The 12375-nt window shown below is 39.5% G+C and overlaps 1 protein-coding gene across 2 annotated transcripts in view; it reads left to right on the top strand.

Moving 5' to 3' along the window:
- The window catches only part of LOC126278013 (facilitated trehalose transporter Tret1-2 homolog), a 172404-nt gene that overhangs the window by 134669 nt on the left and 25360 nt on the right, over positions 1-12375 (top strand). The window contains exon 2 of one of the 2 annotated variants that reach the window (XM_049977721.1): positions 8741-9029. The exons of the other annotated variant lie outside the window; for it this stretch is intronic. Coding sequence (XP_049833678.1) covers positions 8741-9029 — 289 coding nt within the window. The remainder of the gene's footprint in view (positions 1-8740; positions 9030-12375) is intronic. 2 annotated transcript variants of the gene reach the window in all.

The raw sequence follows: 12375 nt of genomic DNA, 5'->3' as shown, positions 1-12375 counted from the left end.
AGTTTTGGATGTGGGCTAGAAAAACTTGGCCCTCGTCTGGCATTTGAATGGTGACACATTCCACGTCATTGGAAAAGTCATTGATCATTTTTCTATCTTTAAGAATAGTTGCACTATACATGCACTGTGCTCACTGGCTTCCTTTTGTCCCAGAATATAATTTGTGCTCACTTAATGAAGATTTTCTGATGTTCAAACAATTCCTCACAAATGTCATCCTTAAGCAAAACCGTCATTCAGTCTACAAAAACCAAAGTAACACAAAGCATAATGTACTGCAATGATTACAATATAACTGCTAGTGATGCCTTATCTATAAACGTGAAAAGTGCTTCTCGGATGAGATTTTAAAATTTTCAGTCAGCTAAAGACATAGAGAAACCAAAGTAAGAGGGAGGTGAACATGGAACAGAGTTTCTATGCAGAGCCTCATATTTGACGGATTTTGCTCATAGTTTAGTTCCCGATTGTTTCACACAAACGACGCCTATTCCTATCAAACAATGATGTGTAATTAATATATGTGGTGTAATTGATAGAACACACCACTATATTAAATTCTGCAGCAAAATTTTATCCACTGAACAACGGTAATTATAGTTTAATTTCATAGGACTGCTGTAAATGTTTAATAACACTTCCAAGATAGGCCTCGTGCCCATGAACTTGGCTGCTGTTACTATAGTTCATCCGTTTTTGCTTAGCTGAAAAAAAAATTGTGCCTCTATTTAGAGGAGGCCCTGAACTACAAATAGACATTGAGACTACACACCTCTTTCTTGAGATCACCGTGGAATAACGAAAAACTGTTCAGAAATTGAAATGTGGAAAGGTTACGGTTTTACATTAAATGAATCTGATGAAATAATTTGAAAATTTCTGGGTCAATCAAAATTCATAGCATTCAAAAGAATTTCCGTGTTAAAATCGCTCCTACGTGGTGAACTAATGTTAAGTATATGCCACTGAAAGTCTCTTCGAGTTATTTCAGTCACTTACTTTGGTAACTCAAAGTCTTGATGGAGAGTGTCCATCACCCACTACTATCAACATCACAATCCCAGTATGACGCGGCGTGCTATGTCACTACTCGGCGCAACTATGCCATTGTGAGAAAAATTTATTGTTGGGCCGAAAACCAAACTTCCTCCACTTTGGTACTAACGAAATGGTTTAACGGAAGCTCAATAACCTTACCTTGACTCGCCAGGTGAGGATCAACAAGTGATCAGTTCTATACCACCTTCATCTTCGTAACAGTCTGATTGTCTTCAGATGTGTTCACAATTCGTCCTACTGAACTGGAAACATTGATCACTGCTAGTCTCCACATAATCACCAACTAAAGCCCCGCAATTTCATCAAAAAGCTCAACGAAGACATAATTCCAAGAAGCTAGTCAAAGGTTGAATTCTATTCATAACACAAGCTTCTAAATGTCCACATAGTTCACTCCTGAAACCACAATTTCCAATCAGCTATCAATGCCGGTAGCTGCCACCTAGAAGTCTCGCATAACTACGCCTGGTGCCAAAATTTACCTTGAGAATTCGAAAACTACTTATATAATCTCACATCCATGTGCAAAATATAGAGATCTTGCAGTATTTTCGCATCAGAAAGATTGCTTGACCGATCCCTACAGATCCCAAATTTATGTCTTTGGAAACTATGTTATCAAAATTAATTGCCACCTCATGCATGACTCGGGATGCTAGGGCATCTCTTAATAATCCTTTATTCTGTGTGGTGAAGATACAATGCTTCTATTATTCCAGCTGCGCTGTGACTGACAAAGAGCTGATATTAACGAATTAATAATAGAAATATAGTAATAATTTTAGGAAGTTGTGACACTGGAGCAGAAGGCTGCTGATTATGAAATGCTGTTTGTTTATTCTGAAACAAATGCAGCATGGGCTTTAGAGTCGTTCTTATGATTTTGTTACTGACTTTCGTTGTGACCGTTATCAGCTGCGTTACGGAAGAAAGAAAAAACTGGCATGAAGTTAATCAGCACTCCAGCGAGTTTCGAATCTATGCCGACAGCTGTATTAACTTCAAGAAACTGTTGACATGGCACACATCTAGTAAGACGACGCTGATGCGAATACTCTCTCGTTGTGATAAGATACGGCAGTGCCTGTGATATTCCGAATTATGGTGCAAAGTTGCTTCGGACTGCAATATCATATTTATCAGCCGACACCGGTCAAGTGACTTTCGAGTATAACGTCTCCCTTGTATGGGAATACACATAACTGATGTACGTGTAGAGGTTGTAAACACATGGTTGACGACATATGGAAGTTTGAATGTGGCCATGAGTCGTCATCGGCTAGTCATAAGGTAACATGACCGCTCATAAGAAGAGAGAAATTCGTGTCCGAGCTCCAGACCGGCAGAAATTTTCATCGTCGTCATTCAATTATACCAACTATAGAAGTCCATAATCACAATTGTGAATACATTTCATGTACTCTCACATTGCTGTTGCTGCAGCTGTCAAAGAGAGAGGCAAACGTTTCGTTCAGCGAAAGACAAGAGCAACGGTCATCTATATATGTTGAATTGTAAAGGTCATTTATATGCTGAATTGCCTTCCAGCAGTCCTATACTTTAAATTTTTACCTCACTGTCATACGTTAGGTAAGAATCATTCACAATATTTCATCAAAATGGTAATAAAATATAAATTCAATTTAGAACAACAATTCTGGGTCACTGGAGGAAGTAAATTGACAGTCACAGGCTTGTCAAACAACTTTGTGATTTAGCCAGTTTCAGCTACTTCAGCAGCAGCGTCAGTTTTTGGGATAGTCTCTGAACATCTAGCAGTTGTCCAGCTATCTGAACCATACACCAGCAAGCTATCGTATTTTCTGAGATAACTTTTCAGGACATCGCATCATGATGTACCACAAGATTGTTATTATAGAACCTACTGGAAACGCTGCAAAAAGCACAGCTCTTCATGCTTCTATCCAACAGTCTGTTTCCAATAATGCAATCCTGCTGCTTGCAATTTCTTTACGGACTTTCTGGCATTGGAGTTTTCAGCAGAGTAGGCATAACATTGTTTTATGTTTCCAGTAGGTCATACGCTAACGATGTAGTACCACATCATGCTACAGAATACTAAAATGTTTAATGTCACTATAAACGTAAAGATACATATGGTACCGAGCGAGATGGCTCAGTGGCTAGCACACTGGACTCGCATTCGGGAGGACGACGGTTCAGTACCGCGTCTGGCCATCCTCATTTAGGTTTTCCGTGATTTCCCTAATCGCTCCTGGAAAATACCGGGATGGCACGGCCGACGGCTGCCTAATGCAACCCAACATGTGGTGCATTGTGCTGAAAAAAAAAACGCATTGTCAACAAGTTCTTGAAGCGATATGAATGCATGACTGGAAACAGAATGTGGATGGAACCTTGGAGAGCTGTCTGCATTCGGTATTATCTGAAACCTTTTTCGGCTAAGAGCATTAATCGGAAACTTTGGGCTTGGTTAATCGTGTACCATCAGGACGACCATAACTGGTGGGATGAGATCTTGGAGTGGTTGACACATGTCTTCAGTAGTTCAAACATGGCACACAAGAGTCATGTAAGGACGCTCCAGCAAAATTTATATTTGTCTTTCAGCCAAAATCGTCCATTCGTCCCTGACTAGCCACAGTCCACTGATGAATTACTATCCAACAGGGCAACTCCTTAACACATTCATGAGAAGTAGGGTTGGGCCAGGAGTAACACTCAAGCAGCCAATAGGCAGGAAGCTAAACACTGTAATAAGGGACATGATCGAATAGCTTATCATAGGGCACAAATTCACAAGAGAAATTTGGACAGAATTGTTAGTGAAGGGGCGAAGTTGATTGGGAAGCTCTTACCAAAGTTTTTGGAGTCTTACCAAAATCTTAAATTTGTTGTTCCTGGAATTGTTCTTTTAAAGGAGATCACAACAGCAAGGGAATGTTATATTTCTCACTTAAACTTGGTTATGGCATGGCTGATGCGTAGTTTTGGTTTTTATATTTATTGTGCTTTCCTCTGGGACTTTTATAAAATGCGTGTATCCCTAAAAGGCGAAACCGAACTCCGATGCGTATTGGGTTCGGATCACACATTCCTTCCTCAAAGCACGAACTAGGGCAATCTTTGGCCTGCTAAGTGGGTGGCACAATGGTTGCAGCAGTTTCCTCACCCTGCCAGAAAGGGGTGGTTTTTGGAGCAGAGATGCACAAGCACCAATCTGAATCAATTATCTAGTGTCCACTGTGTGCGGAAGTCATTTTGTTCGGATCAATGGAATAACCTCAGTTTGAAGCATGTGCCTGTGGAGTCGATTAAGGATTAATGGCTGATGATATGAGAGAGTCATGTACGAAGCACTGAAGCCACTCATTCACAGGTCTACCATTATTCCAATCTACCGTGCAGAGCAGGTCTGCCCCGACACATTCGCCTTTGTGTTTACGATTTTATAGTGGTAGGGTCCATGATCTGGATGCATCGGCTCCAGTGATCGGCTCCACTGGCACAATGCTACCTGCTAACCCAAACTGCTACCTGCCACCCTACAGTTCACCCTTTTCCCTTCCGATTTTGACATGCTGATAACTGCCACACAACTGGGCGCAGTTAGGGTCCACCAAACAGTAGTAGCATTGTGCCCACAGTCAGATGGGTTTCGGACCTGCAGGTACGGCGGGTGAATGGGCAGATTTATTGAATGGCTAGATTCGCTTTGTTGTGATGCCTGGGAAGACAACACCTGGAATGTGCGGATGTGGAAGTGCCTAGTGCTGGCTGCCTCCTACATAAGGTGCTAAAGAAAGGTCTCATGTGAAGCTCTCATGTATTACAATCTGTAATTGATCGACCTGAAAACCAGTCCAAGTTGCAAAATTTTTACTTTTATTCATTTGATGACCAGTTTTGGGCCCAAAACTAATCACCAAATGAATAAAAAGTAAAAATTTGCATCTCGTACTGGTTTTTCGTTCTATTGACTAACAGAAGTTGTTGACCCAAGTTAAACCAGCATGCTGAAAGTTCGACTGTTCCTTGATGCCAGTTATGTATTCCTTTGACGTTAAGCACTTGGAGAACAGGCTGGCCAGTTTTGTTCTGATGCTCAAGAAGGCTGCATCTGGAATGTACGGATGTGACAGTGTCTAGTGCTGTGTGCCTTGTACACAAGACTGCTCAAGAACACTCCCATGTGAGGCTCTTATGTCTTGCAATGTGCAACTAACAGTTCCTTGGTGCCATTTATGCACTCCTTTTTGACCAAGTGCTTGGTAAAATATTTTTTCTGAATGTGTGAAACTTTGATCAAGTAACACACTACAGTTCCTGTTTAGTGTTTGGCTGTGTTGATTTTTTGTATGACCTTACTATTTCATACTAATCTATTAGGTCACATGACACCTAGTGTATTTGCAGTCTTGCAAGAATATTGTCTTAACCCATGATTGTGTGTTTACCATATGTTCATGCTTCTTGATGTATTCTATGTACTTTAAATTTTAGTTTCGATTGTCTATATTGTGTCTTACATCAGGCTTTTAGTGTTCACTTGTTCATTTATTCTGTAATTGATGGTTTGTAGTATTTTCAACGAGAATTTAATTATGGATTATGAGATTTTCTAATATATCATTCATGTCAGAAAGAATAGACACCACATGGAATCTGCAGCTGTGATACATATTGTCTAAAGTACGTAAACTGAAGATAGATGTGGGAGAATGTAAAGGAGAGGGACTATTGATGTCATGTGCATTTGGTGCTTTAGATGGAATCAGCAACATTGAGTGAAAATGTGTGACTGACTGGGATCTGAACCTGGGATCTCCTGCTTATTATCCAGCTGTATTAACCACTGTCAACCACTGCAACATGCAGATACAATGTGCATAGCAATTGGGCAGAGCATCTCAGCACACCACTCGGTCAATCCATATTCCCACCTAGCGCCATTTATCCACAATACGTGTCCATGTATTCCATGCTCGCTACTTCAGGTGGTCTAATCTAATTGCACATCGACATTGAACGTGGTGGAATCATTGCTCAGTGAGGCAAATCAATTATATGAATGTGTGATGTCTGTTCTTTCACTCATCAACAGTCCCTTTCATTTCCTTTCCTTTCTAACCCCACCCTCACCCCAAACAGTTGATTGGGCAATGAATCCTCCACCTACAGTGAACATGCACACTTACGTTCGACCTGCTGCATCTCAAAGTAGCAAGAATGAAGGACAAGCACAGTGACAGGTGGGGCTACGGAGGAATGTGGGACGAATGGGAGACGTGGCGAGATAATCTGTCCAGTTGTGATAAACGTTGAGTCTAAGACGTTCAGTAGTTAACGAAACTAGCTAGTAAGTAGAAGATCCCGAGTTCGGATCACAGTCTGACTCACGTTTACATTCGTCGTCGCTGATACTCCATGAAAGTCCCAGTAGGAGGAAAGGGCTGGTTCTGTCAATTGGGTCAGTTATCCAAAACCGGCACTTTCCTCCTCTTATACTGCAAATTTCTGGGTTAACTCACTTATTTTCATTTTAAAAATGCCTATTGTATTAAAAATTTGTTAGAAAAATTAACAAAAATGAATATTTTTTTGTCATGCTCACTTATTATAAGAACATTTTCATTTCTCATAAGAGGTAAATGTAAGAAAAAAAGTAATTTTTTTTTATAAAAGGTGCATGTAAGGATAGAAGTAAATGAATTATTGTTAATGCAGAATGAATGTTTTTTTTAATTTATTGGCGTATCGTTTCAGTGTATTTTTATATAAATATTATCCGTAAAGTTGCTATACTGCCATAGAAGTTTGGTATTGCCCACTTAAAGATTATGAATTTTAACAGGAAAATATAAAGTTTTTATCGGATTCAGAGAGTGAATTACAGATCATGAAATCCTTTCTTTTTATTTTTAAGTTTTTTCAATCCTTTATATCTCAATTCCATCTGCCCTTCTTCAGCTATTTGAAAATTCCATTTTAGGTTTTTTCAACTGTGTAATGTCTATATAGTAATGTATCTATTTTATTTTCCAAAACATATATGTTGACATCATGACTACTTAAGTATTTTATTTGACTGACTAAATTCCATCTTTTTCACTTGAAATCAAATTATCAAATTCGTAATTGAGTATTTTTCTCTATTCTTAAACAAGCAGTCTTTATAATCTTCTACGCTTATTGTATTTTTTACAAGAGGTTCCTTAACACCTTATCATCATCTTTATAAGCATACGTTTTTACTCTGAAGCCACAGAATTCTTCCATTACTTTTCCATTGCATTCATCTTTCATTTTTCCTGTAACTTTCTTGTTTACTTGTGGAATAGCATAAATATTATCTGTTGGGTAACCACCTCTATCAATGTAATCAATCGTCGATTTCATGTCTTCATAGAAATATTAAGTTTTTATATTGTAGATATAACTCTCCGTATTTTGATAATATAACTCAATATTTTCTTCATATTCCTCTTCCATTATTCTATTAGATAAATTGTGTACACTCATACCAACGTAGTTCGATTTATTAAATGTGTTTTTTTTTCTTATTGGTATGACTGGCAACAACATCTTCATTACATATCATTCTTCCTGTACAGTTTGGCTTAGCTATTAATTTATCGCACCTTTGTCCATCTGACACTAATTTTATATCCACTCTGTTTCTTATATTTCCCATTGTCTTCCCAAAAACGGATTTACTAAATTGTAGAAATCTTATTCAAAATAATACTTCGATTGCATTCTCATTTGAGTATTCAAACCTATATATTTCTACAACCAATCAGATTTTATGTATTTTTGTTATTTTCATTCCTAGAGACAGATACTGTTTAAAATTTTTATAGTGAAGTACTATTTAATTTTCAGGAGAGAATGGTAAACATTTTGTAAATTACGTAATTCTTTTGGATATTCTAGATCTACTTCGAAAATATAGCCACTTTCCGTCAGTATCCGAAATACACTTGTTTTTGTACAATCAAAATAGGTAAGATCACTTCACTTTACTTTCAGCTACCGAGTTTTGACTACTTTTTAAATGTTCTATTTTTTTAACCATTTTTAATTCTAGCTACTTTTAATCACATGTAATGTATGCTAGAAACAAAATGAAATATTCTATAAGAGAACTTTTTGGAAATAAACCACTAATCGAAAGATTTTTTCCTTAAGTGCACCTTTTATAAAAGGAAGAAATATTTTATTTTTTTTCTTACATTCACCTTTGTGAGAAAAAAATTTATAATAAGTGAACGTGATTTAAAAAAATATTCTTTTAATTTTTGTAAGTAATTTATAATAAAACAGGCGTTTTTTAAATGAAAATATATAACTTAGCCTTGAAATTTGGACTATAGTAGTGTTTGTTCCGTAACAAAGCTGTGAATAAATGGTGTGGCATCACAACCTTCATCCACTTCCACTCCGCAGCCTAAGATGCTGCTTAAATTTTCTCCAAGCCATCTTAATACCGGATCCCTCATGGCCGCCACATCGGTTCTCATTTCTTCTTCTGTCACGACAACAGACAATTCTTCGCCTTTGTAGAGACTAACTGTACACTTCTCAACTATCCGCCCTCTCCTCTGCTTCTAACATTAGAATTCCTCTTGCACTCTGTCTATGATTTTACTTTCAATTTCAACGAAGCGTCTGTTGACTATACTCTGTGCCTGCTCAGTGAACCTGAACACGTTCGCCTCGGGCTCAGCCATGGTGTGGCCGGCGATGGCACTGCCGCAGCTGGTATCTGCAGAGAGCGGCCTCAGAGACCGGCCTCTGACGGCGGACGAGGCATCCTGGGTGGCGTCTCTCCTGCTACTCAGCGCGCTCGTCGTCATTCCCCTGTTTGCGGTTGCCAGCGCACACGTGGGTCGCAAAACGCTCGGATACGTCATAATAACACCGTTGCTGGCTAGCCTGATCATCCAGATGTTCTCTGTTTCGATCGAAGCTCTCTACATTGCAAGGTAAGAGTGATAGTCTTTCGAGACAGTGTTCACTGTATTACGACAACGTACTTCTTTTGGGGGTGGGAAGATCATCAGTGTTTTCTTTCGATGCAGCCGCAGTCCGCTAAAACTTGCTCTCTGTGTCACTCTCTTCATCTCAGAATAGCACGTACACACTCAAAAATCTTGTGCGCATATTCCACCTATGGTCTAGGGGTAGCGTCTTTGACTAATCATTTAAACGTTCTGGGTCCTCGGTTAGAACCTCTCTACTGCTTATATATGGAATAAAAACCATCAGTAATGACGGCCGAAGACTTCCGGCATAAGAAGACAACCTCTTACTACCAAAGGCCTTGTCAAAGATGGTGGAGGAGCGGGCAAAGGTTTAGGGCACTCTCTTGCCCTTAGGATGGAAACTGCCTAAAAAGCCAATGAGAATGCAGAAGCCAACGGAAACCATTGTATTAAAGAGAAAAAAATGTGATGTGCATCCACAGAACGTGTGCCCTGTACTTGAAAAAGCAAAAGCGTTAAGATGATCTTTCCATTAGCAAAATATTCGGGGGAAGTCCCTCATTCGCGTTTCCTACAGAGGACTGTCAAGAAGGAGGTGATCACGAGAAAAACAGCGAATAAGCAACGAAAGGGTAGTTGTACAAACTCGGGCCTGGAATGTCAAAGATTGAACGTGACAGGGAAGCTAGGAAATTTTAATAGGGAAACGCAATTGCTCAAACTAGGTATAGTGGCGATCAGTGAAATGAAATGGAAATGAGTCAAAAAATTCTGGTCAGGCAGGGCTAGCATAATATAAAGAACAGCAGAAAGTGGTATAACGGAAGTAGGATTCGATATGAATACGAAGGGAGGGCAGAGACTGGCTTACTGTGAACAGTTCAGTGATAAAGTTGTCCACAAATGGCTCTGAGCACTATGGGACTTAACATCTGTGGTCTTCAGTTCCGTAGAACTTAGAACTACTTAAACCTAACTAACCTAAGACATCACACACATCCATGCCCGAGGCAGGATTCGAACCTGCGACCCCAGCAGTCGCGCGGTTCCGGACTGAGCGCCTAGAACCGCTAGACCACCGCGGCCGGCTGTCCGCATCAGAATCGACAGTAGACCAACACCAACAATAATAGTTTATGTGTACATGCCGACGTCCCAAGAGGAAGTAGGAATGAATAGTCATAGAGACTGGAATGTGGTTGCAGGGGAAGAAGAAAGGGTTATGGGATAATACAGGCTTGGTAGCATAAATAAGAGAGGAGAAAGACTGAGTTCTGCAATAAATTTCAGCTAATAAGAGCGAATACTCTGTTCAAAAATCACAAGATATTTGGAAAAGGTCGGCGAATACGAGAAGATTCCAGTCAGATTTCATAATGATCAGCCAGAGACTCCCAAGTCGGATATTGGATTGTAAGGCTTAGCCAGGAGCAGACATAGCTCAGATCGCAATTTGGTAATGAAGAGTAATTAATATAAAGGGAAATTCAGCAATACAATCTGCTATGAATTAAATAGTTAGGCCGTGCAGGAAAGCTACCGCGAAATGATTGCATGAAAAATGTAAGGAAACGTCAGAGGAATGATTGTCAGAGGAACGGACTCAGCACCAACAGAAGTCAAAATTCTGAGAAAAATAGTGGAAAGCTATAGGAAATGACGGGTAATACACAGTATCTACAAGAACCAAGACGAACAATAAGAGTGAGAGACCGAGAACGAAGTGCTCGATTAAAAAGAATGCTAGAAAATTATGTATTCTTTCGCTCCTACTGGCCAATCTACACATAAAATAAGCAACGAGGGAAATAAAGAAAATGTGCAACTTCAAGGTGAAAGTACATCAATAATAAGATTCGCGGATGAGATTGCTATCCTCAGTGAAAGTGAAGAAGAATTAAAAGATCTGCTGAATGGAATAAACAGAGTATAGATGAGAGTGAATTGAAGAAAACCAAACTAATGAAAAGTAGCAGAAATGAGAACAGGGATAAACTTAACATCAGGTTTAGTGATTACCAAATAGATCAAGTTAAGGAATTCTGCTATCTACGCAACAAAATAGCCCGTGATAGACTGAGCAATGAGGACATAAAACGCAGACTAGGATTGGAAGAGAGGACATTCCTGACTAAGACAAGTCTACTAGTATCAACGACAGGCCTTCATTTGAGTAAGAAATATCTGAGTGTGTACGCTTGCAGCACAATATTGTATGTTTGTGAAAGATGGATTGCTGGTAAACCGGAACTGAAGAAAATAGAAGCATTTGAGATGTGATATTACAGAAAAATGTTTGAAAATTAGGTGGACGCAGAAGGTAAGGAATGAGGTGGTTCGCTGCAGAATAGCCAAGCAAAAGAATATATGAGAAACACCGACAAGAGGAACGGAAAGAATGATAACACATCCGTTAAGACATCAGGGAGTAACTTCCATGGTAATAGAGAGAGCTATAGAGTAAAAACTGTAGAGGAAGACACATACTGGAATACATCTCGCAAATACACTGGTGTCTAAAATTAAAGAAACAAAAGGAAATTTTGCGGCACCTCTGGCAGCAATAGGCGTCTTCTCTGGCGTCTTCTTTGTGCCATACAGTACCATCTGTGACTGTGTACACATCGATCGTGAATGTCGAACTACCAAGCACACAATACGCGTTTGCTAGGTTTCCTGACGTCATCGCTGACTTGATTGTCCACGCAGGACACACTTATACGGTTATCTGTTGACAGTTTGAATGATTATACTGTGATTAAGACACAATAGGGGAAATAGCGGTTTGTTGCTTTAATTTTGAACACCTATGTAATTGAGGACGTAGGCTATAATTGGTACTCTGACAGGAAAATGCTGGCACTGGAGAGGAATTCGTGGGGGCCGCATCAATAACGACGGAAAATGAAATCCAGTCTCTTTGTTCCAGAACAGTTTCTACCTTCTATGGCTCTGTTTTATATACTATGTCTATTCTTCTAGCTATCGTTTTCTTCATACTCCTTTCCTCGCCGTTCCGTGGAGGACCTCATTTCTTATCAGTCCACGTAATTTTTAGCATCTTTACTTACGAATAAGCCTCCAACACAACGCTACCCTGTCCCAAGTTTAAACTATGGAAAAACACATCTCATCCATCTACTAGTTTCGCGTTACAATGACTGTTTCATTAAATTTCGGGTGTGCAGGCAAATAAATTCCACTTCTTCTATTATTTCGGCCTAGTAACGTTCGGCCTTCTCCAGAGTGAGCTGAAAGTCTTTCGGCTCATTCTATAGATTGCCGAGCGGTATAGGGCCTAAATATTATATGGAGTGGAACTTACTTGGCTGCACTCCCGAAATTT

This window comes from Schistocerca gregaria, chromosome 6 (genome assembly GCF_023897955.1).
Source record: "Schistocerca gregaria isolate iqSchGreg1 chromosome 6, iqSchGreg1.2, whole genome shotgun sequence".
Lineage (NCBI taxonomy): Eukaryota > Metazoa > Arthropoda > Insecta > Orthoptera > Acrididae > Schistocerca > Schistocerca gregaria.
Note: the sequence above shows the minus strand (reverse complement) of the source record. Positions and strands in the feature narration are given on the sequence as shown.